Here is a 26,563-nt window from a genome sequence, read left to right as displayed (position 1 = left end):
TTCTAATCTTCAATTTTATAGGAAACAGTTGAGTTAAATTCTAGTTAAGATCTATTCCCTGATCTATTCATCACCCAAATGTCTATTTCATGTGTGTGTTTACATCTGGAATACATATTTTTGAGGTTGTATTCTCATCTGCAATACATATATATATATATATATATATTAGACATTTCTGTAACAATTTCTATGAATTTTCTATGTCTTATAACCACTTAAAAATACCTAATGGATGTTTATAAGAAGACATTGCTTTTGTCATTTTACTTTAAGCATACCTATTATATATATATATATTACAAATATATGTAATACATTATAACTTATGCAGATAAAGTTGGATGTTGTTTGTGTTATAATGCATTAAACTCGAAGGTATAAATATGAATAGGTAGGTATTATAATGTATAATAATTGTGGTTACAATTATTTATGAGAAGTTATAACATATTATAAGGTGTATTATGAGACATTACTTATGCATTACAATGCCTTTACAATGCATTATAAATATGGGCTGCATAGTAAGTGTTAAAGACGTTTCCTCTCAGATGTTATTAAGACATTCATCAGATATCTTTGAGAAGTTTATGATTTTGAATGTTTGTACTTCTGATCTTTTTAAGATGTTTAGCAGATGTTAATTAAAATGCGATGCTTTCCATATAAAATATCTAATAATAGCATCTCGAAGACCTACGTGTGCTATCTGGGTTGACAATCTATCAAATGTATATTTTTGACTCATACTCAAAATTTGAAGCATACGTGGCAATACATTTAATTATAAAACATTTTAGTGTATTCAAATATGGCTCACAACATTGACACCAAAAGTCATTGGTTTTCGCATATATCTCCTAACCAAATGTGACACGCCATGTTTCAATATGCAAAATAATTATTTTTGTTGAAAGCGGCTTAAATTTGGTCTTTTTCTCACACAAATCAATATCTTTTGGCTTCAGAAGACTTGTCATATAGCATACGAGTCATATGGACTACTGTCATGATACATTTATGGTGCTTTTTGTGATGTGATGTCTTTGTGAATCATGATTCACTTCTTGTTGACAGATATTCCTGAACAGCTAGGAGAGTAAAAGTGTATGATCCAAATTGACACCTGTCCTTACTGATAAATAAATCAGTATTGATTGACATATTAGCCTGATTCATCACTTTTGTTGATGGAACTGGGACAGCAATGGTAATAAATAAAAGTTAGAAATGCTGAGTAGAGGACTAGTGTTGAGTAATATGAAAACGCTGGAGTAAGTCAGTCATAGCTATGAATTACATCCCACCAAAATTAGCAATGTGAGTGATTATTGTGTCTGGGCAAACAAGCAGTAGAAAGAGTTACTGTCCCATTGGTGGAGGGGAGTTTACCTCAACAACTCTATTTTGAGTCTCCTCTGGCTTTCCCTCTGTGATTAATAATGCCTCTCACCTCACTGGGCTTTCCGGGAGAGAGAGAGAGAGAGAGAGACTATTAATATTGCTCATACTCAGTGTTGGGTGTAATCTGATTTCAAAGTAATTAGTTACTGTAATTTAATAAATTTTGGGTCAAAAAGTAGTGTAATGCGTTACAATTTACATTTTTGTAAACTAATTACAATTACAGACTTTCAATCAAATTAATTACTTTTAAAGTACATTACTTGGGTTATGCATATTTACCAAATAACACAAATAACTTACATTTAGAATACATTTATGTTAGTATGTATGTCTGTTTTTGTTTTTGTGAAAGTTGAATGGACAGGGATAATGAACAAGTAGGAAATATATTATTTTGAAAATGTTAAGTGGAAAAGCATTTCAATAAATTTGTTTTAGAAAATACATTTAAAAGTAAAGTAATTTGTAGTGTAATTACTCTTCCCACTAAGTAATGAGAAAAGTAATCTGATTAAAATTTTAAAGAAGTAATTAGTAATTTGGAGTGTATTACTATTTTTGAGTAGCTTACTCAATATTGCTCATACTTACACCTTGTCCTAACCAGACGTGACGCGATAAGAATCCAACGACAAGCCATCTGCCTGTCCACACCAAGATATTCATACACTAATATGAGAATTATTTAAAATAAAATGAAGAAACAGAGCAATAACAGATGGAACAGTGTGTTTATTGAACGCAACTAATTTTCTCACTGAAGCTCTGTAACGCTTTCTATGGCAAGCCTGAGGGGATAAATACATATTCACAAACATACACAGGGCAAAATAACTTTATGAATTACATCCTTCTTAAGTCTGTTACGATTTACATTTACATTTATGCATTTGGCAGATGCTTTTATCCAAAGCGACTTGCTATTCCCTTATTACAGGCACAATCCCCCCGGAGCAACCTGGAGTTAAGTGCCTTGCTCAAGGACACAATGGTGGTGGCTGTGGGGATCGAACCAGTGACCTTCTGATTAACAGTTATGTGCTTTAGCCAACGACGCCATCACCACTCCTATGTTTATGTTCATGCAGTACTCCTGTTGTTATTTCGCCGATCTCCACGTAACAGGGAAGCAGAGAAAGTTGGAATGAGCCAGGATGTCTCCCCACTGCCATTCTGTGTGTGTGACAGAACTCCGGCTAAAGAGAATGAGACCTCAAGCACAACATTTGGTAGATGTTTGACACCCTCTGCCAATATTTAAGTTGTTCTTAACTGGCTAATGTGATGCTGGCTTTAATATACTAATAAAATAAAAATTTTAGACCTATTTGTTGACTGCGCTGTCTGACGCGACATCACCAAAATAGAAACCATTCCAAAAATAGAAAGCCTTGTTGCTGTCGCTCGTCGTGTCATGGCTGGTTAGGACAAAAACTCTGATTAACACGGAAAAGATACCTTTTAGCTCATATCACTGTGCGTCTGGTTAGGATACGGTGTTATAGTTTAGATTTGAACAAACTTGTTATCCTAAATACTAATCTTCATTGTGTAATTTTTACTGCACCATTTGTGCTGTAGATAAAAATGATACCTTGAATAATGTCTCTTGCTGAGGAGAGATGTACTATTACATTTCTAAATGATCTGGCTTAATATTTTTACCTTGCAGACCATCAAAAAAGGCAGAAAAATACCCAAAATGTTAATTAAAGGGAAGACCTGAGCCATATATAGAGACCAGATTTTCAGAGAGACTTGGGGGGTGACTATTTTGATATAGGGCCAGTTGGCAACCACGTACAACCCCCTAGCATTGTGGCGCTCACATTTTCTTTAGAAAATATAAAAATCTTGTTCAACATACAGTACATGTGCAAGGGTTGCTTCAGATTGTTTGAAATTCAAGCATCAAGTTGAAGACTTTATATCTTCCTGTGGTTATATCAAGTCAAAGAGCTTTGAAGTAGGACAAAATAAGATTGGGAATTTAACTCGAAGCACTAAGAAATTTGTGATCCACCAATTCCGAAACTAGGTTCCAACTCTGATTATCTATGAAACAATGAAGTCAAGAAACTCAGAAGTATATGTTTCTAGAAATACAGATTGAATGCTTCAATACCAAGACCCCTAACTTTACAGCAAAACAAGAATTAATTCATGTAACGTGTCGTCATAGTCCACCAATTGTTCCTTCAGATGCTGAAAAAAGTTAACCTATGGATCTCATTCATGAAACAGAAGCAGATTGAGTAACAGAGAACTTATTGAGTAATTTTTCAAAAATAAATTACAATTTGCGTAAGATATTATGAATGTTTCACACAGAAATACAACAATTTAAAAATGGATGGTTATACAAATGATGTACATATTTCTTAGATATTTTTTGTACAGTAAGAAAATATTTACAGACAAGTTACACATAAATGTGACAATTTATGTAAGAATGGTAATACATAATGGATTTACACCAATTCTTTTTACACTTTTTACACAGAAATTCAACATTTGACATACAGTAAGATTGGTTTTATGAACAATTTACACAGAAATGAAACTATGTATGTAAGAATGGTTTTACAAACCAAGGGTTAAAGCACAATGTGAAAAGCCATTTTGAGGTGTTATGGTAATCACTTCTAATAAATCAAAGTAGACAGTAAAATGTAGACAGTCAGAAGTGGCATGACAACACTGATTCAATTGATAATAATCCATATTTTCCAGTCAATACATTTTGGACAATTACATTTCAGTGAAAATGAATGGATAGTCAACATGATGCCCAATTATTTTAGAAATAAGATCAACTCAGCATGTACTTTGGTTGATGATAATAACCATGAAGATGATTTTCTTAGGTTGAAACAGTATTCACATGGTGTACCCCACCCACCCTTATAGGAAAAGAGAGGCTGTGTCTTGGGGGGCATTGCCTCTCTCTTATACCCCAGAAGAAACGCGAGCATCAGAAGGCGTGTGGAGCGTCGCGTGGAGAATGCGCGCATCTTGGAGACGTCCAGCGCGTCCATGAAGGAAACGATGGAGACATGGCAAGCGCAATTGTCCATATCTTAAAGCCAATGCATTAAACGGTTGGGTTTCATTCTCAAGAGATTTAAAGACCGCGGGATCCTGTCTTTGAGAGAAGCGTGGTGAGTGGAAACAGCTTGATTTAGATCATTTGTTGTGCGACATGGACATTTTGCGCCCGTCATTTTTGCTGGATGAGAATCATAAGTATGACTTGTTTTCACTGATGCATAGCAAAAATGTGCATGTTTTGCGAATCAATCTATGCAATCGCTTCTGAAAGACTCACACACACACAAAAACATAAATGTGACATGTAATATAGTCGAGCAAAATGTAGCCTATTTTCTGCATGCAAAATTCTAAATTTGAGAGAATGCTAGTAATTGCATGCATGCATGATAAATTGTTGCGAATGAAATAACTGGCTAGAAAAGCATTTTCAATTCGTCATCAGGTGTGCGAGCCGTCTTCTCCAATTTAATCTCCCTCTCTATTCCTCTACTTGATCTATTGTGCTTTTTAAATAATGATGGATACATTATATATAATATCATCTTCCTTTTGGGGAGGTTTATTGCGCGTGAGAGCAGTTGAGGGGAGATATTTCAGGCTGTAGCTGTGGTTCATAGGCTGTGCCCCCCTACAGACCAATAATAAATCAAACTCTGTTTTCCCCTAACATGATTCTCCAGCCTCATGGTGTGCCATGGGGACAATATGCCAATATGATTAAGTTATAGCTTTATGATATTATACGACATTTTTACGAGTTATGAGGTTAGAGATAATAGGTGGGATGATATTGTTGTTATTGTTGCCCTCTGGTGGGGCTTTTGGTTTTTGGTGGTGTGTAATATTTGCTTTCAATCTAGTGTATCAGCTTGTGTTGTTTGTGTGATGCACTCAAGCAGAATATTGTCATTTAAATGATATAAAATGAAGATTCTTGCAGAACTTTAATCAGGCTTTTGACATTTTAAGAAAACCCAGCTTAATTTTTTATATATCTTATATTCTTATTTTACTCATTAAGCCTAATTTGTACATTATTTAATGATTGCCGAGTTTTTAGATTGTAAATATATTTTTGCGATCCAACTGCAACCCTGTTGCCAGTTTCCTTCCCTATTACATAATTTCTTTCCCATCAAACTGAATCAAACTCTGCTTATCTGAGCAGGCACTACAGCACTTAAATATCATCTGCATGTACATGAAACCATCGTGCAAGCTCGAGTTGGCAAAAATATGCTTCTGTTGTGCACTGTAAAAGATCCACTTCCCTTTACGACAATGTTTAGCCACATAAATACTCAAAAATAATGTACAGCATCTTACATAGGATACTTTGTGGTATATGTATCATTGTTTTATACATTTTCAGCATGGGATATATTGGTTGACTCATCTTATTCAAGAAAACCGACAATGTGAAAAAAATTGCGCTTAGATTTAAATGTTTTTGATGTCAAAATGTAAACAGAAAAAACTTGCCCGATAAAGGAAAACCATTTAAGTCATTTACATGACCTTTCACATTGTCGGCTTATTAAGCATAAATGGTTAAAGAATGTGCATGTAAACGTGTTCTCAAAAATAAATGTGACGTTACACAATATTTATAAATAAAAATCACAAAAATTCTGAAAAAATTTGTGTCTTTCTGTCATCAGTTAATATTTTGATGTTCATGTGTTTCACAGTTCTTCTGTAGCTGACAAAAATGGATCTGTCCCCAACAAGGCAGCAGTATGGTTCGAAAAAGAGGGTTAAAATTCACCCTAACACAGTCACAGTGAAATACGCCACACATTTTCCCCAGCCGGGCGACGAGGGATATGATGACGCTCCATCTTTTGAGGACTTTGGCTCGTTCATGGACAATAACCCTAGTAAGAGACTGGTGTCAGAGAGCGGTCATGGCAGGACTTTATTTGGCACTATGGATTCTATCCCCAAGCCCGAGCAGAGAGAAAAAGGAGTGGGTGGTCAGCTCGCGAGCTTCGGCGAAGCCTCTGTCCTAGCCTCGCGTGTCACTTGGGGTGCCCTTTTTGGAGCAGCCATTGCTCATGGCTGCGTGGCTCTCATTACACGCCTGGCAGCAGACCGATCCAAAGTGCCATCATTAGAGCTCATCTTCATCCGCTCTGTGATTCAAGTGCTGTCCATACTGGTGGTCCTCTACTACAAAGAGGCTCCCTTTGGGCCTAAGGGCTATCGATTGCGTTTGTTCTTCTATGGAGTTTGCAACGTCATCTCCATCACGTGTGCGTACACATCCTTTGCAATTGTTCCGCCAAGTAATGGCACCATCATGTGGCGGGCAACTACCACGGTTTTCAGTGCCGTTCTGGCATTCTTGCTTCTAGACGAACGTCTTGGTTACACCGACGTAGTGACAGTTGTAGGTAGTCTCTTCGGTCTTTGTCTTGTCATGATCCCCAACATCACAGATGTGGAGAAGTCTGCTCTGGGTTTCTGGAAAGAAGCCTTTGGGTATACCATGACTGTAATGGCGGGTCTTACTGCAGCCCTGTCCATGATAGTGTACCGGGCCATCAAAGAGCGTGTTAGCATGTGGACGGCGCTCTTCACGTTTGGCTGGACGGGAACCGTGTGGGGGGCATCTACAATGTTCATCATGCAAGAACCCATCATTCCGTTGGATGGCGAGACCTGGGGTTACCTCATCGGAATCTGTATCTGCTCCACCGTTGCATTCCTGGGTGTCTACTATGCCCTCAACAAGTTCCATCCAGCTTTGGTCAGCACTGTGCAACATCTGGAGATAGTGGTAGCCATGCTCCTTCAGCTCATCGTGTTGCGAATGATCCCGTCCATCTACGATGTCTTCGGAGCTCTGGTTATCATGATTAGCGTGTTTGTTCTCACAGGTCTGAAGCTCTACTGGGTTGGCAGGGCCATTCGACAGGATTACCAGGAGATCTTGGACTCGCCGATCAAATGAGTGCGTCAACGTTTACTTGAGTGCATGAGGGGGCATGTAAATGTGTGTGTGCGTGCAGTGTTTCCCAGCCCCCTTCTCTTACAAATGTGCAATCAATGAATGTCTGGATCTTCTGCATTTTATTTTCAATTGTGTCGTTGGAAGATGGCCATTGGTGTAATGTCTTTGCTAATTGTTGATGTGTGAAAATAAAAACAAGGATTCAGAGTGCCCCTCTCTGATAGCATTGTTTTTTCCAGTCTCATTGAAGGAATAAAATGCAGTAGCCTGTATAGAGTGGATAAGCCTAAATCTATAAATAGAGGGACCAGATATTGACCCAAAAGTTCCAATTTCAGCCACACACTTAAAAGTTGTATTTGTTTCCTTTTTGTGTTTTATAATCCTGGAATTTTCTAAATCAGTGGTTCTCAACTCAGAGTTTACTCTGGTTATCAAGTGGCGACCCAACACAGTACCAAATAAATTGTATTGTTCAAAATTAAAAGGAATGTACTGGGTTTAATATACATTTCAATTAAACACTGTAAAAAACAAAAACAAACCTGTTGTTTTTACCAACAAAAAAAACAACAACTGCCAGCTGTGGTTGCCAGAATAATTATGTAAAATATACAATAAAAATGCAAACAACTTTACAGAACAACATGTCAATTTTACAGTTCAAAACTGTTGTAATTTACATGAACATGCTTGCACTGTCATAATAATAATTATTTTGTTATATTTAAATCACTGCAGAGAATCAGGTGTCAAATCTAATAAGCATTTTGAGGTGTGCTTGCTAATTTTCTAAACTTTACATTGAATATCTAACCAACTCCTGACAAACACATTTTAATTATTAATAAAAATCTTACTCTATGTGTCATATAAACATGTGTCATTATATCTTAGAAAATTGTCCATAAAATGTCTGTTAAATCCACACATTAATGCCAAAATGATTGCTTTAGCCAGGTAAAGTTAGTTTTAGTTTAGCAAATTGCTTTTGTACTCGGCTTCAAAAATGTACATGATTGTGCTTTTGAGACTTTTGAACACATTTTTGAAATGTGTTTTTTTGTGTTTCATGACTCAAGCTCCCTTGTTATTTCACTCATAAACAGACAAATAGCAAGTAAAACACAAAAAAATCATATCAAATATCATATTTTAATAATGTTTACTTAAATGCATTTAAGCAACATTATGTAAAAGTGTTCAGCATTATCCTACTCAAATGCATGTGACATATCATAAAGTTCAATCAGAGGTAATCCAAAAGAAATCCTGAAACAGTTGTCACTCACTTGACATTGTGTTGATATAATGACACTAGGGGTCGCTCTGATGTTTGAGAAAAGGCCAATGAGAATTGGTGAGTGGAATTGCCACTCCCCCAGACATACGGGTATAAAAGGAGCTGGCTCACAACCACTCATTCAGATTTTTTCTTCAGAGCCGAGCGGTGTTGAGCAGCAAGATCCACTGCCGTTCTATTCACATCACAATGAGAAACGTATGCTGTTGGATATATGGCGCATTTCAGCGGCTTTCTCCCCCTCTGCGTGACTGATGTATAGTACGCCCCTGGGCGCTTCAACAGCTAGAAGAGTATATATTCTTGCAGATAAAAGAGTGTATTTGCTCTAAAAGAGCACGCACTGATGGACAGTATTTTTTAAAGATGGTTCCACCGGGTAATCCCCACGGACCTCCCATTCCCCAGCACTCCCATCCAGGGCCTGTAGGACTACGTCATCTCTGGCGACCAAAGCCTACAGTGCCACTGGATGGGTCACCTCCACCCTGCATGCCATGGCCCTCCGGCAAGTACACCAGGCCAAGGCATTGAAAGAGCTGCACGTGGGTAGTCCTGACCCCGAAGTGATGAAGGAGCTGCTCTCGGCGACCGATCTCACCCTCCGGGTGACGAAGGTCACTCAGGCAGGCGATGTCCATCTTGATGGTCCAGGAGTGCCACCTATGACTGAACTTGGTTGAGATGAAGGACGATGACAAGGTCTGCTTCCTCAGTGCCCCCATCTCCCAGATCGGCCTATTCGGTGACACCGTTGAGGACTTTGCACAGCAATTCTCAGTGGTGAAGAAGCAAATGGAGGCCATTCAACATATCCTGCCACGACGCGGTTCAAGGTCCCACACCCTGTCTGCTCGCCACCGAGTGTGTCCCCCTGTGGCTGCAACTCAGGCGGCTCTGCCACAGCCAAGCCAACCGCATGTTCCTGGCGTAGAGCCCCCTGCAGGATACTGACACCCCCCTGCTAAGAGTCCTAGGAAGGCTCCCAAGCTCCACTGAGATGGATGACCCAGGGAGAAAGACATCCGTCTGGAACACTGGAGCTGGTATCCAGAGCCCTCTGTCCACTGGTGGAGGGCCGGATGGAGGATTTTGTGTTCCATTTTGTTTTGTTTCCACATTTTCAAAAAAGAGTGGTTTCCTCACTCCCTGGGTCACATAGCCGGTGTTTACAGCATCCTTATCGTGACGTTATCGCACGCCCGACTAAGGTCACTGCAGGCCACTCACATCCCAGGCAACCTCAACCGTACAGATGACGCATTGTCATGGCAGGTGACACTCAGGGGAGAGTGGAGACTCCACCCTCAGGTGGTCCAGCTGATTTGGAGTCGATTCGGTGAAGCACAGGTAAATCTGTTTACTTCCCGGGAAACCTCCCACTGCCCGCTCAGGTAATCTCTGACTGAGGCTCCCCTCAGCACAGACGCACTGGCACACAGCTGGCCCTGGGGGTTGTGGAAGTATGCATTCCCCCCAGTGAGTCGGCTTGCACAGACCTTGTGCAAGGTCAGGGAGGATGAGGAACAGGTCATCCTTGTGGCACCGTACTGGCCCACCCAGTCTTGGTTTTCTGAACTCACACTCCTCACGACAGCCCCTCCCTGGTGAGTTCCCCTGAGGGAGGACCTCCTCTCTCAGGGACGGGGCACCATCTTGCACCTGCGCCCAGACCTCTGGAACCTCCATGTCTGGCCCCTGGACAGGACATGGAAGATCTAAGTGGCCTACCACTGGTGGTGGTAGACACGATCACTCCAGCCAGGGCTACCTCTATGAGGCAGCTACTGTATATGCCTTGAAGTGGCATTTGTTCGCAAATTGGTGTTCCTCCCGAATCATCAGGTTCTGAGAGGTGCCAGGAGGCTGAATTCTCCTAGGCCGTGTCTCTTTCCCATGTGGGATCTCTCCGTGGTCCTCCTGGGCCTGCAGAGAGCCCCGTTTGAGACCCTAGAGTCAGTTGAAAAACAGCTGCTAAAGACAGTCTTATTGAAGGCTGACCTCCTGACTACGCTTATGTCCATCAAGAGGGTTGGGGACCTGCAGGTGTTCTCTGTCAGCGACACCTGCCTGGAGTTTGTTACGGAGTACTCTCACATGGTCTTGAGACCACAACCGGGCTACGTGCCCAAGGTTCCCGTGACCCCTTTTAGGGATCAGGTGGTAAGTCAGCAAGAGCTGTCCCAGGAGGAGGCAGACCTAGCCTTATCGTTGCTGTGTCCGGTGGGTGCTTTTCGCATCTACTTGGATCGCACGCAGAGCTTTAGACACTCAGAGAAGCTTTTTGTCTGATTTGGCAGACAGTGGAAAGGGAATGCTGTCTCCAAACAGAGGCTTGCCCACTGGTTCATGGATGCTATCGTGTTGGCATACAAGGCCAAGGGCTTGCCCCCCCTTTGGGATTACGTGCACACTCCATGAGGAGTGTAGCGTCCTCTTGGGCACTAGCCAATGGCGCCTCTCTAGCAGACATCTGCAGGACAGTGGGCTGGGCAACACCCAGTACCTTTCCGAAATTGTATAATCTCCAGGTTTCATCCTGTGTTGTCAGGTACAAACACACAGGTAAGCATCCAGGGCAGCTGGACAGGTGTACCGCTTGCATATAGTGACTTTCGCATTAATCTTTTCTCAAAGATCAGCGGTTTGCTCACAAGTGCGACCCCTAGAGTCACTACTTCAACACAACGTCTCGTTCCCTCCATCAGTGAATGGATATTACAACAGTAACCAAGACATTAATCTACAGAAAGTGATAATGTAACTGGAAATGGAATATGGAACTGATTACAAGTTAAATTACTAAAATTATAATCAGTTACATATTCCATTTTCAAAGTAATCTACCCTGCATTGGCTACAATACAACGGTATAGCCACAAGTTATACATTATAATTTTTGTGTGACAAAATCGCTTACTAACCTTATCTGTGTTATATCCAATATTAAAACGTTGTTGTTATGACAACACATCCCTGTAATCCCGGTAATGGGATTATATATTTTTACAAAAAAATGTAGTAAGGGATTTTACTACACTAAGGGTGCTTTCACACTAGCACTTTAGATGCGCACACGGGTTCAAATGACCTTTCACTCTGTCAGTCTGGGTTGTGGTCTAACAGGACTGATTCATCATCCCATGTCCGTCTTGTGTTTTGTTGTCTGTCTTTGTGTGAGCATGGGGTTTCGGGTGTATTCCCTGCTGTGCGCTCTTCGGTCTGTCTTGTTTCATGTCGGTAGCAAGGTGTCTGGATCCTGACTTCCTGTCTGGTTCGGTTTTGGTGTGTGTCGGGATCTGGACACTTGTGTTCCATGTCTGTCTGTTATTGACATGAGTGCATCATCATTTTGCCAGCATGCACTCATGTCAATAGTTTTTCTGTCTCTTGCGAACACGGGTGTGCCTCACGTCGCGCTCGCATTGCACACCTTGGTCACGAGCTGTATTCATGTTATGCTGAGGTTCAGTCACTTCGGTCTGAGGTGTCGGGTGTGTGTGTGGCGAACTCTTGCATAGGTGTCCTGTCTTGTTTTTGTCGCCTGTTGCGCGCATCGCATGGCGTTTGTCTTGTGATGTATGCTCAGGTTTAGTTTAGTGTGAGAATGCGTGGCATCGCTTTGTTTGGCATTGCTATGCATTCTCTTGTCTTTTTTGCTGGTTAGCATAGGCGTATATTGCCTCATTGTCTTGGCAATGTGTGCTCATGCCATTCGGGTGTTTTTTTGTCTTGTGAGAGCACGTGGCTTGTTTTGGTTCTTTATCACCATGCGTCTCTCTGTCTTACATCATACCCCACCTCCTTGTTTGCCCATTATTAGTTTATTAGTCACACCTGTCCTGTCTTGTTAACCTGTTAATTTCTCTCCCTATTTTAGTCTCCTCGTGTTTGCTGTCCAGTGCCAGTTTGTTTATTTCCGGTCTTGTGTATACCAGTCCCAGTTTATAACTAACCCATCCTTCAATAACAGTTCCTTTGCAAAGCTTGAATCATATTATATCTGTTCACAAGCAATCCATGCTGACATGGCTCAGTGGTTGCTCAGTGGTTGAGGCTCAGGGTTACTGACCAGAAGGTCGGGGGTTCAAGCCCCAGCACCACCAAGATGCCACTGTTGGGCCCTTGAGCAAGGCACTTAACTCCAGGTTGCTCCGGGGGGATTGTCCCTGTAACAAGTGCACTGTAAGTCGCTTTGGATAAAAGCGTCTGCTAAATGTAAATGTAATGAACTGGAAAAAAAACAAACACATCATAGTCCAAAGAAAGGTGAAATTATGCACATACACACAGAAGGCGCACTGAGACGCACATCGCCAGAAACACACCAAAAGATGGGCGAAAGAATATGCCCATGACATGTCTGTGCTCAAAACAAGATGAAGCAGCTGAATGAAAGACAATTACTTATCACTTTCAGAGTTGTAACTTGACACCTGGGTCTTTTATAAGTTGCGAGATACAAGGCAGCAGTCAAAGAGTCTATGTTTATATACAAAAATAATTAAAAATAGTCCAGATGGGTCCCCTTAGGTGTTATTTTAGAAATAGTTAGCCACGGAAGGCATACTTTTTGACTTGATCCACGCGCCAGTGGGCGGGGCCAAGGGTGCGATGTTTCATGACGTCATGAACAGACAGATTTTAAAACAAGACGTTTCAGCATGGTGGCAACTATAAATGCTCTTTTTAAACTGGGGAGGAAGTTTTCAGTTCTGAAATGTACAGAAAGTTTTTATAGTATAGTTACCTCTTGCTTTCTCCTTTCCCTACTACGGTTACTCCTTTCCCTACTAAACAAGAAGCTTGCCACACAGGTACGGAAACCCGTGACTGGAGGAAGACGTGCCATCAGAGAGCCCTCGCCGCTGATGGAGGATTGCGACGCCGAGGAGAGGATTGGTTTGATGGTACTGGTGTGGTTTCCCCGGCCTGAATAGAGCGGCGGTGGTATGTGACGAGGAGGAGGGCATGGCCGGGCCATAAGGATGCAGTTGCCAATCAGCGGGAGAGAGTTAAAAGAGGAGCCGGGGACGCCAGAGGGGGAAATAGAGAGACGCACGCTGCCACTCTGTGTGTCTGTTATGTTTCAGTTCAGAGTTTTATGTTGTAATTAAAGTCTTGTTGATTGTAAATCTGGTTCCTGCTTCCTCCTTTCTTGATGAACACGAGGCTTGTCTGCCACACTCCATTTCACGACCCCTTTCATTTCATCATTAATAGAAGTTCACTTCCACAATTTGGTACGATTGCGTTCATATCAGCAGCGAACTGTACTGAAGTTAACATGAACTCTACCCCATACCAACTTTTTGCGGGTAAGCAAAAACCGAGTTTGTAAAACAGTGTTTGCATCTTCCAAAATAACCAAACTTTGACATAATTTGAACCTGGTTGCACACTTAAAGTGCTTGTGTGGAAGCATCCTAACATCACGTTAACATGTAAAATGTTTTCATTTTGTGGCTATACTTTTTACACTTTAAAATAAAAAAAATTAGATGCGAGTCTAAATATTTTTTTGTGGAACACATTATGCCACAAATCCTGTAGATTGAGCTGAAGTTGTATTGAACCCAGAATATTCCTTTAAAATGTCCTTGAAATCTGACATTGAAAATTCTTATAATTATTTAAGCAAATAATGAAATGCACAAAACACTGTTTATTCTCATTTAAGTTGGGTTTTCTCTCTCTTTACTTAGAAAACGTTTTGTTTGTGTTTTTTGAGAATGAGGGCATGTCATGCAACCTGCCATTTTGGCATCCACCTAATTTGGCTAGCTAATACCAAGTTCTGGATGCATTTCTGCCAAATTAGAGTAAAAACACATGGCCTTTGATATCAACAACAGATGATGTGCAACATCTCTTCCCTTTGAAAAGCTGATAAGCCTAATTATTTTGTTATCCTAACTATACACAATATTTGGTTGCATTTTATTATACGTGCTTGGAATCATTTTTTCCTGCTGTCAGAACCCTGTTAAGAAACAGTATTTTTTCAGATTTTCAAGATTAGTCTAATTAAGATTAATTCATATTTATATATCTAAAGTTAACAAAAACCCTTGCCAAATGTTGAATTAAACTGCATTGATTTTTCTCAATCCTGTCACTGTTTGCCAAGGAGATCAATACCATCCCTGCCTGAGTGATGGGGGATTTTGTGCTAGGAATTAGGGGTCATGGTATTTCTTATCTCATCAGACTTGAAAGGAAACCAGAAAACAAAACAGAAGTGATACATGTTTTTGTCTAAAGACCATGTGACCCAATTCTTTTGGAAACAAAGCTACAGTGTCTTCCATTACAATTCTAACACAACAATTTTCCACATAGGTTATACTTATTCCACATGATAGACTGTCACTCTCCAACCACATGTTTTATATTTAAGTAATATGGTGAATAATTCATGCAAATATGAATCATATACTTACTTCATACTTCTGTATATTGTGAATATAGTCATGACTAGGGCATCATTAGTTTTGATGAGCAATGTAGTGCTTGCAAGGCCTTCAGCCATGACTTAATATATAGCAATGTCTCCAGTACTATCACTTTTTTAAAACAGTAGGACCTAAATCTGTACATTATTTAAATATTAAGGACAACATTTTTCACTAAAACTTGATTTAAGCTAATTCCTTAAGTGCAATCCTTAGTGCCATATAAAGGCTTTAACACTGCACATAACCCTGGGGTTATCGTTCTTCTAAACCCCTCTTTGAACCCCGAGCAAAGCAACACTTCACACTTGTAATTTTCAAAATGGGTTAGCACCATTTTACCTGGGGTTATGAAAACCTTCTCCGGAGCAGGGTTAACCACGCATTGCGGTGCCAAAGGTATACAGTGTAAAACGATGCTGTGTTAGAATGTTTCAGAATGTTGTTTAGCAACACACAAACAATCATGTAAAGCCTCAGTACTTACCTCATTTAGTATTCATGTACTTTGTACATGTACTACACAGTTGCTGAAACTTTCATGTGTTGTTTTTGTTCTCTGTCTGAGGGAAACCGGTAAAGTGTCGAACAGTGATGGGAATAACTGCCAGGATAAATATTTAGTATTCCATGTTTTCTTTTTTGCTATTAACATTTTTATTGATTACAAAATTAACACAAAGAAAAAACAACAACATATATATATATATAGTAGGGCTGTCGGTTATTTTATTAAAAATAACGCATTAAAAAAATGTACAATAAAAGCAATGCCACTGGACCGTAATTGGGAAGATTCCTAAGAAATGCAAGCTTGTAGTACCACCTGTTTACTCCAGAGGGCAGTAAGTTAAACTTCAGCTGAATGGCAACACACAGTTTAAACAGAGAATAAAACAACCCTTCAGCAGGCAGCACAACGTTGCGTTACGTTCTTGCATTCAAAATGTCGAACTAAGGGATCTCAAGATGTGTTCTAAGTATTAAACTATATTTAACTTGACGCACCCAAGACGCTACACAAGCATGTCTGATGCAGGTGTTCATTGACGGGTCCTTAAACAAGCCCTCATAATAAATTGTGGAATGGATTGTTGTGAGCTGTGTGCCAATGATTGACTTATGATCAATAATATGGTAGTAAACAATACATTGTATTCTAAAGCTGCTTTTTTAATTGTCTTACCAATGATTAACACTTCTACCACAAGAATGTAATGCATTTTTATTATCTGAATTTTTTTTATATATAAATATCTTTATATATATATATATATATATATTTAAAGATAATTATGTATAATTATTTCATCATTATATATTGAATAATTGTTATATGATGGGCTTTCTCAGCAAATATTTGCGTATGTGATTAATTGCGATTACTTAATCGGGACACCATGTAATTCATTCGATTAAAATTTGAATCGATTGACAGCCTTAATATAGCCTAGTGAATCAATAACATTTAACATTAAGCCCCCACTACAGGGTGGAACAAAACCAATAGGCCTTATTCACAGCAACGCCATCTTTGATTTTTGACGGGAATGAAAACGAGTCTGTAAGGGAGATAGACTTAGCGTCTCCTCAATGACATGCTCTGTTTATCCTATGAAAAGGCTCCTATATCACATCTTATTATCCACAATTAGTGTTGTCTGGAGTTTTTTGTCTAGTGAAATTTCTTGGAAATATATTTTTTCGTCAACAGAACGATCCAAAAACACTTTAAACAAGAGGTATTTGAAGAGAATACCCATCCCTCACAGCCTCATTGTCATTCCCGCCAAAATTAAACGATGGCGCTGCTGTGAATAATGTCTACTACCAACTGATAGAATGGATGTTAGTGACTCTGTTAGCATTCTATCTTTGTAAATGTTGACTCGCGGGGGCGCTGTTTGAATTCGGCATGTCCTGATCTCATTCCATCAGTCTGCCTAATCATTTTAAGGCATAAAAAAACAAAAACAAAATCATAAATAGTATAATAATAATAATAATAATAAAAATAAAACAAAATTGATATTTTTACAGGTAAACAATACAAAATTATTATCAAGAATATGATTTTTGCCCTAATATCAAAGGTCTTACTAGAAAAAATAAATTATGATCCAATGTGAATTTTATAAAAAATAATTACAAAAAATTATCTTTTCTGGTAACATGTGCATGTAAAATGGCTAGAAATAGCATTTATTTCTATTTCTTCTGCTCCAAACTTACTTCAAATGTACTTCTCTGTCTGCTCGTATGAATGTAACACATCATAAGAAAGTGTTTCACCACTGTTCAAATGCACTTTGGATTGCATCATTTATATGTATAAATATATTCCATCTAAAAGGACTAAATACTAAATTAAACAAATGACAATAAAATGCAAAGTAATCTCTTCAGTAATCAAATACTTTTTGAATGTAACTGTATTCTAATTACCAATTATTTAAATTGTAACTGAGGTGGAATACAGTTACTTATATTTTGTATTTTAAATACGTATATATACACACACACACACACACACACACACACACACACACACACACACACACACACACACACATGCATACTGTGGGCCTATACAGTATATACATCACCAAGTTAAGTCTGCAGCAGAGCTCACTAAATTGAAATTAGTTAAACCGAAGCTGCTTTGGTTCTGCTGTTTACCAGTCCCACACTATAAAGTTTATATTTAATATCAAAGTAATTGATTCCATCAGGCACATAAAAGCTGTAGTCATGATGGAAATGATGCTTAGCTTGTTGGCAGGACCTGGAGATATTTTTGTAATAAATCTTTTAAATGGCGAGACCATGATATTTCCCTATTGTAACGCAAGGTGGCACTTTGAAGACTGATACATTTGATTTTTCAGTGGTTAATTCAGCTGAAAAAAAGATTCTGTCTTCATTTGCTAACCTCATTTTACCTTAACTGTGGAATGGTATTGTTCATCCTTCATCACATTTGACACATACAGCGTTATGTGTCACAAGAAAAGTCATTATAAATACTGAAATGTATTAAAATGACCATGAACTGCTGAGGAAACATGCTAAATTATTAACATGTTATAGGATGAATAATAATAATTAAGCTTATAAATACATAAACAACAGCAGAAGTCAAATTCACCACAATATGTGTAATATGTTCATGGCATTTTATTCCCTTTTCTATCGTTTTATGAATACACACATGCTGGGCCACACTGAGTGAAATTAAATTACAATTTCATCTCTTTATCAGAGAGCCTAAATCTTTAAACTCCTTTCACTTTTAGGAGGAGGACTGAAAATATTATGTAGAACTATTTGGGTGTAGACAGTGTTCATGCGAGGGACAGGAGAAGGCAGGGCTGGTATGGGACATGTACTGTAAAGTCCATCTGTTTAAGCAGGAAACAGATTGCATCCTGCAGTGTGTTGTGCTCCCCTCTAATGGCTCTATCAGCCATGTGTGAGGGACCTTGATTGTGCCCATATCAAAGCAATTCACTCAGGTAAGGTTTGAGATTTGGTCATGACAAATTCATATGATATGGTCATGTGTTATTGATAATGACACTGTGTAATATTATACAGTATGTACATAATATTTACACAAGTATGATATAAAAGCCCTGCACTCTCCACCTGAGTATAGTGAGGAGCATGCACTGTCTTTTGCAGGATTATTTAAAATGATTATGTAACAGGAAAGATCATCTCAGGCCATTACTGGATAAATCAATTTGACCTAGTCTGATACTTGATTACTGTGATGAACTGGCCACCTGTCCAGGGTGTTTCTGTGCCTTCGGTCCGAGACAGCTGTGATAGGCTCCAGCACTACCTGTGACCCTGCATAGGACAAGCAGCTTTAGAAGATGGATGGATGGATGATACTTTTTTAGCAGTAAAAATGTGTGTTAAGCATCTTCTTTAGACAACAACATCATTATATACAATAACATTAATTTCATAGTATATCAATTATTATTATCATTAACCCTTTGATGCATGGTGTCCTCTACACTGTCCATGTCTTTTAAAGCCATTTTTAACCATTCTGGTTGTGATGTTACATCTAAATCATGGGTGATTACCTTTGACCCTTATTATTTATAACTATATATGACTGTCCACTTTGTATATCATTGTGTTTTTTATTCATAACAACATACATTCAGAATGACTGATGAAAATAATGATGTACAATCTGGAACATACTGTTATGCAACAGTCAGCTCTGGTCTTCAGATATGACTGGAGGAGAGACATTACAAAAATCGTGGGGATTTAAATTGATTGTTCATTAGATTTTTCCCCATGATTCATTCAGTGATAATTTATAAAGACATATTTATAGAGATATATATGAGATATATTTGTATCTTCACGCCAGTAGGTGGCGACAAATTAGCATAATGAACACTATGAGCCGTGTTATGTGTAATCTAATTACAAAATAATTAGTTACTGTAATATAGTTACTTTTACAGTAAAAAAGTTGTGTAATACAATTAAATTACATTTTACATTCTTGTATTCAGATGACAGTTACCGACTTTAATTACATTTAAGTACATTACATGGGTTACACATATTTCACACATCTAAACTAAAATTATTTATGTATAATACATTTAAAATATAAAATTATATGTTAATATGTATGTCTGTTGGCATTTCTGTGTCAGTTGAAGGGTGTGAAACAATGAACAGGAAATATAAACATTATGAATGTAGCAGAAAAACAAACAAAACAAATTTTGTGAAGGGTTTTAGAAAGTAAATTAAAAGTAAAGCAATTTGTAATGTCATTACATTTCGATAAAAGTAATTAAGTAAGGTAATTGGATTACAATTTTTAGAGAAGTAATTCATTTGTATTTGATTTCTTTCTTTTTTTTTTAAACAACTTAGCTATGAATGAGTCATTCTACTGAATCAACTGATTCAATAAAAATACCACCAAAGTTGTTTACCACCAAAACAATGGAAGTGAACGAAAACGATTTGTTCATTAAAAAAGTCTTGTTTAAAAACACTCATTCATTTACGATTTGTGCTTGATGCTTTGGCTTCTTTTGGAACCATTTTCGCTAGTGGAGTAAACGCAAACGAAACTTTTTATCTAAAACGTAATTATTTAAAGGAATAGTTCACCCAAAACTGAAAATTCTCTAATTATTCACTTACCCTGATGCCATCCCATATTTGAATGACTTTCTTTCTTCTGCAGAACACAAATTAAGATTTTTAGAAGATTATAGAGTTCTGTCAGGTCCTTGGAAGTACGTGGGTGCCAGCACTTTGACTGTCCAAAAATCATATTTAGGCAGCAAAAAGTAATCCACATGACTCCAGTGGATCAATGAATGTCTCCTGAAATCATTCTGATATCAAATCGATAAGTTTGTGTAAAAAAATAAATCGATAATTAAAACTTTATTCACTTTTGAAAAGCTCTTCCTACCAGCAGCTTACCCAACGCATGACATAAGCGATTCGGCGAGTTCACGTGAGAATTCGGAAACAGCGCTTATTTACAACAGAAGAATGAACGTTACGGGAGAGTTCGGCCATTTCACACAGCGTCAGAGCCTTGGATGAATGCGCCGATTTCAAGTAAAAAAAAATGTAATTATCGACTTGTTTCTTACAGTACATAAACCTATGGATTCGCTTCAGAAGATATTAATTGATTGACATGGATTACTTTAATGCTGCCTAAATATTCCTTTTGGACCGTCAAAGTGCTGACACCTGTGCACTTCTATTATAAGTACCTGACAGAGCTGTATTTTCTTCTAAAAATCTTAATTTGTGTTCTACTGAAAAAAGACACAAGTCATACACATCTGGGATGGCATCAGGGTAAGTGAATAATGAAAGAGAATTTTTATTTTTGGGTGAACTATTCTTTTAAAGCTGAAGTATGTAGTTTCTTTGACACTAGCCCTACAGAATGGAATTGTAAAAATAAACAATTATCTTTTGTTATAACCCCCACCCACCCACCCCCACATACAGACACACACACACACACACACACACACACACACACACACACACACACACACACATCTGCCATTGAGTATCGTTGTTGAGGCGGGTCTAAACAGCTCTCTCCAATCAAGCAGAATAATTTTTATAGCGTCACAGAAAGTGCTTACAGTTTTACAGTGCAACCTATGAATTGCTATTAATAGTTGTCTCTACATATTAAGCTGGGATAGGAGTATTTTAAGAGAGCAAAAGTAACATACTTCAGCTGTAATATTATGTACTTTTGTGTTGAAGAGTTGTATAAAAGCAAAACATATCAACCATAATCACAGGACTCCTGCTTTATCTTCAATTGCAGGGAGAGGACAGATGTGTAACTCTGTCAACATGCATACATTTAGAAGAAGAGAGAAACAAATATTGGTAATGATTTTATCCTTGATTTGTAGTAATAATAAAAAAGGGATTTTATATGCATCACAGGGTTGCTCAAACAGCGAGAATGACTTACCACCACCGAAACTCCACTTTGCCCAATGTAGATACATACATTCGGGTTGACCGCAGCGCATATATTTGATGGACGTTGACATTGACCAATGAGGAAACAAGGTGCCACTGGAAAACCAATGGGAAAGCGTTCAGCTCTAAATAGCCCCGCCTTTTTTATGAGGTTAGATTGCGCAGCAGTGAGTTGGGTCGAGGCACTGTTCTCACGCTGGATACATTGGAAAGCCCTTCCCATGAAATCATTTTTGCGAAAATGCGGCTGAAAAACACGTTTGCAATCTAAATAGTGCTGATCATCGTGTGTGTGCTGGATACACGGCGAAAGAACGGGAGTCACCGGTGCAGATCGGATCATTTACGGGTAACATGAAGATTATTTGTGATATAGTTGAAGAGTTTTAATGGTCTCATTGTAGCGCATAGAGCTTAAGCAGTGGATGTGATTGGTTAACTGATTAGAAATGATCATGATGAATATATATAAAAAATTTAAGACGAATAGATAAATGTGTCATGGGTAAATCAGTGCAATTATCTTTATTGTTGTAAAGGGATTTTGTTATGGCTGTGATCAGGCCTAACTCTGCTGTGAATAGAACAAACTGCATTACCTCCATGTATAGATACATACATGCATGCATATGTATATTACAGAAATATAGATAATGTCTGTTTGATTCAACAAGCTTGAATGAAATAGTGCAATAAATAATACTTGAAGTGAATTCTTAGTGCATAAACTAGTGTTAGGATAGAAATAGACTGTGCCTTTGTTCAAATAAATGGATGTTTATTAGATTTAAAGTGCAGATTTCTATTCTATTGATATAAAGCACTGTCAATATGGTGATTTTGACTAGCATCTCTTTAGTAGAGCTTCCATAATTGATACCTGATTTAAAATCTTTATTTTGATTATAGTGCATGTGTATTTGTCATGCAACAGTTGTAAAGACCACATAAACTTGATAGACAAACCAATTCTGTTCCTGCTTGCATTCATTGTTTTTGCCTTTATTAAATGTGTTGTGAACTGATAAGATGTCTTTTCAGTGTGAATTAACCCTATAGTTCAGCTTGATGGCTTTATTGATTCTCATGGCATCTCATGTTTTTCCTTTGCTTTCACATTCAGCTGCGAGTTTTGATCAAATTCAGAGAATGTTTAGATGGGGGTTCATTACACTCTGCTCATTGTGTGAGATTTCTCAGCAAACACACAAGTGTCTCATCCACATCAAAGTAGCATAAGCTAACATTTGAAGCTTTCATTTCCATTTAGCTAGTTTCTTGTAATCAATAGTAATATTTGTTACCGGATATGTATTTTCCAGCTCATGATCGCTCTCTGTGGGGTGCGGTGCATTGCTTTGCAGAAATGCACCTCCTGTCAGTGTACATGCAGCCTCACTCTTCTTTTAAAGACCTCATGAAATAAAAATGTAACCATTTGTATTCCATATCTGTTTGTTTTGTGGCCATATGCTAATGTGCTCATAAAAAATTGACAAAAGTAAACTTTTATTTGATATACGCAGGGTTCAAAATTAACACCCACCAGGTGCCAAACGTGGGCACATTTTCTATTCGGCCAGTGAATATCGCGGTGTGGCAGGATCTTTTTCCTTTCTATCACTGAGTACGTTTACATGCAAACCAATGTGCTGATTACCCCCAAAAATCAGCTTATGTATAAATTCTGACAAAGCAAGAAAACCGTGTTTACATGAGATTTGAAACAATCCCTTTATTCTCTGCTTTTCACGTCTAACCGTAAAGAGACATGCGCTCAACAGGTGAGCACATTGGATAAGCCAGTGAGAACACCAGTAAAGGTGTTTACATGCCACGTGAATTTGGCTTAATGGGCAAAAATCTACCCGTGTCGATCGGTATATTCTTACACCGTTTATGACCTTACACCGATAAAGGAACAGCGTTTATTGTGTTTACATGACCACACGAGTTGTCGGCTTATTAATCATTATTGGTGAAAGAACTTGCATTTAAATGCGCTCATTGGACTTCATTCATGAAACACGAGCAGAACGCAATTTTTGGTGTAAATCGTTTGTAAAGCCGGTCTTACGTCAATGTTCGGATTCATGAAAATTTTCGTATTTTCAAAATGTTAGTCGGTACAAATTTTTTATTACTCCTGCTCCTGACCATGTGTGAATCGTGCATTTGAAATACGAATGTGTTGCGTTCTTTCAGACAAACTGCCATGACTGCATTTTGATAGAAGTAAAATTAAATAAGTAATGAAAAAAATTTAACGCTTTATAATAAGGTTCAATCTGATAACATTAGGTAACATGAACTTACATTTATTAATGTTAGTTCATATTAATTTCAACATTTACTTATTCATTTTTAAAATCAAAAGTTGTATTAGATAACATTAGTTAATTCACTATAAACTAACATGAACTAACAATGAACAATTACATTTTTATTAACATTAACAAAGATTAATAAATGATGTAAAAAATATATTATTAATTGTTTGTTCATGTTATATAATGCATTTACTAATGTTAACAAATTGAACCTTATTTAAAATGTTACCGAAAAAAATTAAATAACTAAATGAGTGAAATTAACCTTACAAAATAATAAAATAAAATAAAAGCTTATAAAATAATAACTTTTCTTTGCTGTTTGGATTTATTTTATAGTTTTCCCCCAACTCTGTGTATTTCCAGCAGTTGTTCTTGACATGGATTTGCATTTTAGTTTTCCAAAATAATGCCCTCTAACATGACTGGCTGGACAATTATTTATTTATTTAATATATGCTCTATTATTTCAATTTCATAATTTAGTATAGGCATCGGTAAATCACGTTCTGTTACATTTACATTTATGCATTTGGCAGACGCTTTTATCCAAAGCGACTTACAGTGCACTTATTACAGGGACAATTCCCCCGGAGCAACCTGGAGTTAAGTGTCTTACTCAAGGACACAATGGTGGTGGCCGTGGGGTTAGAACCTGTGACCTTCTGATTAACAGCCCTGTGCTTTAGCCAATACGCCACCACCACTCCGGTTGACATATGGTCAGTGGTAAAACCATAAATGAGCACATCACGGGCAGTGCGTAAAGAATACAATGGGACTAATTTAGACTAATTCACAAATGAGCCTCTGATGACAGCAAAGCTCTGATCACTTTCTTTTTAGATGTGAGTGTTTGCTAAATCAATATTTTACAATGTGAATGCGCTCCATTAAAAAAACTGTTCGCATATATGTTAAAAGCTTCCTGTTTGGTGGAGCCTGTGTAGCTCAGCAAGTGAAGACATTGACTACCACACCTGGAGTCGCAAGTTCGAATCCAGGGCGTGCTGAGTGACTCCACAGTCAGGCTTCCTTAGCAACCAATTGGCCAGTTGCTAGGGTGGGTAGTTACGTTGGGGTAACCTCCTGGTGGTTGCTATTGTGTGGTTCGCTCTCAGTGGGGCACATGGTGAGTTGTGCATGGATTTTGTGGAGAATAGCGTGAAGCCTCTATATCATTAAAGTTTTAGATTTACTTACCTCGGTGCGATTTATCTTCTCCGTTAGCCTCGAATGGGGATGACTTGCAGCCTCAACCACGCCAGAAAATTGTAGTAGCTATGTGATTGGCTAAAAATGCTATGTTCGACTTCTCTAAAACCCTCTACTTTTCCCTGTGGAGCCCGTAAGCTTGACCTATGGCCTTGTTTTCTTAATGCTTAAAATTGTATTATATGCCACATGTCTAAAATTCAAATTAAAATCTTTTTTGTCATTAATCTAGCTCTATATACAGCCAGCAAGGTCACAAGTGTTTAGAGTTTTTGGCTTGTTTCACGCTGCTCATCAATTAGCAGTATATCTAGAAGCAGTATGAAGGCAATGTTCAGAACCGTTAATGCCATTGGGAAAAAGGGAAGACCACACTACGATTTTGAGTGGATGTGAGAGTACGTTTGAATTACCCACCACCACATACTTAAATCCTCAGGTAATAATAATATAAGCCTATTTTGCCAGAACCAAGTGATTTTCATGGTGTTTGTTTTGTTTTGTACCCAGTGTTTTCAGCATTGTAACGTGCTACTAATTGTACAGCGGGAGACATAAAGTGCGGCCGATGTAGTCCTATTCCCGGATGAATGAGTCTTATGAGCCGACTCTTTTTAGAGAATGAGTGAATATGACTGAATTAAAGGAACATTCTGGGTTCAATACAAGTGAAGCCCAATAGGCAACATTTGCGGCATAATGTTGATTACCACAAAAATGATTTAGCATTTTTTTTGAAATGTTGAAAATGAATTACATTCACATGAGATGGAGACTCCAGTCATATTCGTAATGAATTAAAATCTGTTTCATTTTAGATGTTGACATCACATGACACTATGTCATGAAACAAACCGCTACGTACGTCCTGCAGCTGTCATGGTGGTGATTACGGATAAAGGCACAATATCAAACGGCAATCATGAGCACAGGGCGCAGTTTTGCTGGCAGACATCTTGCAAGTGAGTAACGGGTGTCCAGCGTGCAACATTGCACGATCGTTCTGACTAAATCCAAGAATGTTCATAATTGGGGTGTTTGTAGTATGAGAAGAAGAAAAACTAGTATAGTCAGTATAGAATCGAAAACCACAAGTACTACTGGAACCGATGGAATGAGTAAGAGCCAGCTAAAATCTTACTGAGTGCACCTCAGTAACGCTGCTCCCTACCAATCCGTAGGATACAACGCAGTCGGCGTAGGGCACCAACTCCCTAGGGGTGCACCATCTTGGGAGGGCACCAGAAAATCCACCGGCTGCCATTACTCACACGTTATACGTTATTCAAGGACCCGATAGCAGTTGCGGAAC

General features: G+C 38.3%; 2 protein-coding genes across 3 annotated transcripts in view; both read left to right on the top strand.

Moving 5' to 3' along the window:
• Positions 1 to 4,377: 4,377 nt before the first annotated feature.
• LOC127634571 (solute carrier family 35 member G2-like) lies at positions 4,378 to 8,145 on the top strand. Its single transcript, XM_052114187.1, has 2 exons — positions 4,378 to 4,571; positions 6,156 to 8,145. The coding sequence occupies exon 2, from the start codon at positions 6,176 to 6,178 to the stop codon at positions 7,418 to 7,420; it is 1,245 nt and encodes a 414-aa protein (XP_051970147.1). The 5' UTR covers positions 4,378 to 4,571; positions 6,156 to 6,175; the 3' UTR covers positions 7,421 to 8,145.
• A 13,746-nt stretch (positions 8,146 to 21,891) lies between these two features.
• Positions 21,892 to 26,563, top strand: part of LOC127634494 (cytoplasmic protein NCK1-like) — a 68,441-nt gene continuing 63,769 nt past the window's right edge. For both annotated transcript variants that reach the window (XM_052114080.1, XM_052114081.1), the window contains exon 1: positions 21,892 to 22,055. The gene's annotated coding sequence lies outside the window, so the exon portion shown is untranslated. The remainder of the gene's footprint in view (positions 22,056 to 26,563) is intronic.

The sequence above is a fragment of the Xyrauchen texanus genome, chromosome 41 (assembly GCF_025860055.1).
Source record: "Xyrauchen texanus isolate HMW12.3.18 chromosome 41, RBS_HiC_50CHRs, whole genome shotgun sequence".
NCBI lineage: Eukaryota > Metazoa > Chordata > Actinopteri > Cypriniformes > Catostomidae > Xyrauchen > Xyrauchen texanus.
The sequence above is the reverse complement of the archived record's forward strand: the minus strand, read 5'-3'. Positions and strand labels throughout refer to the sequence as shown.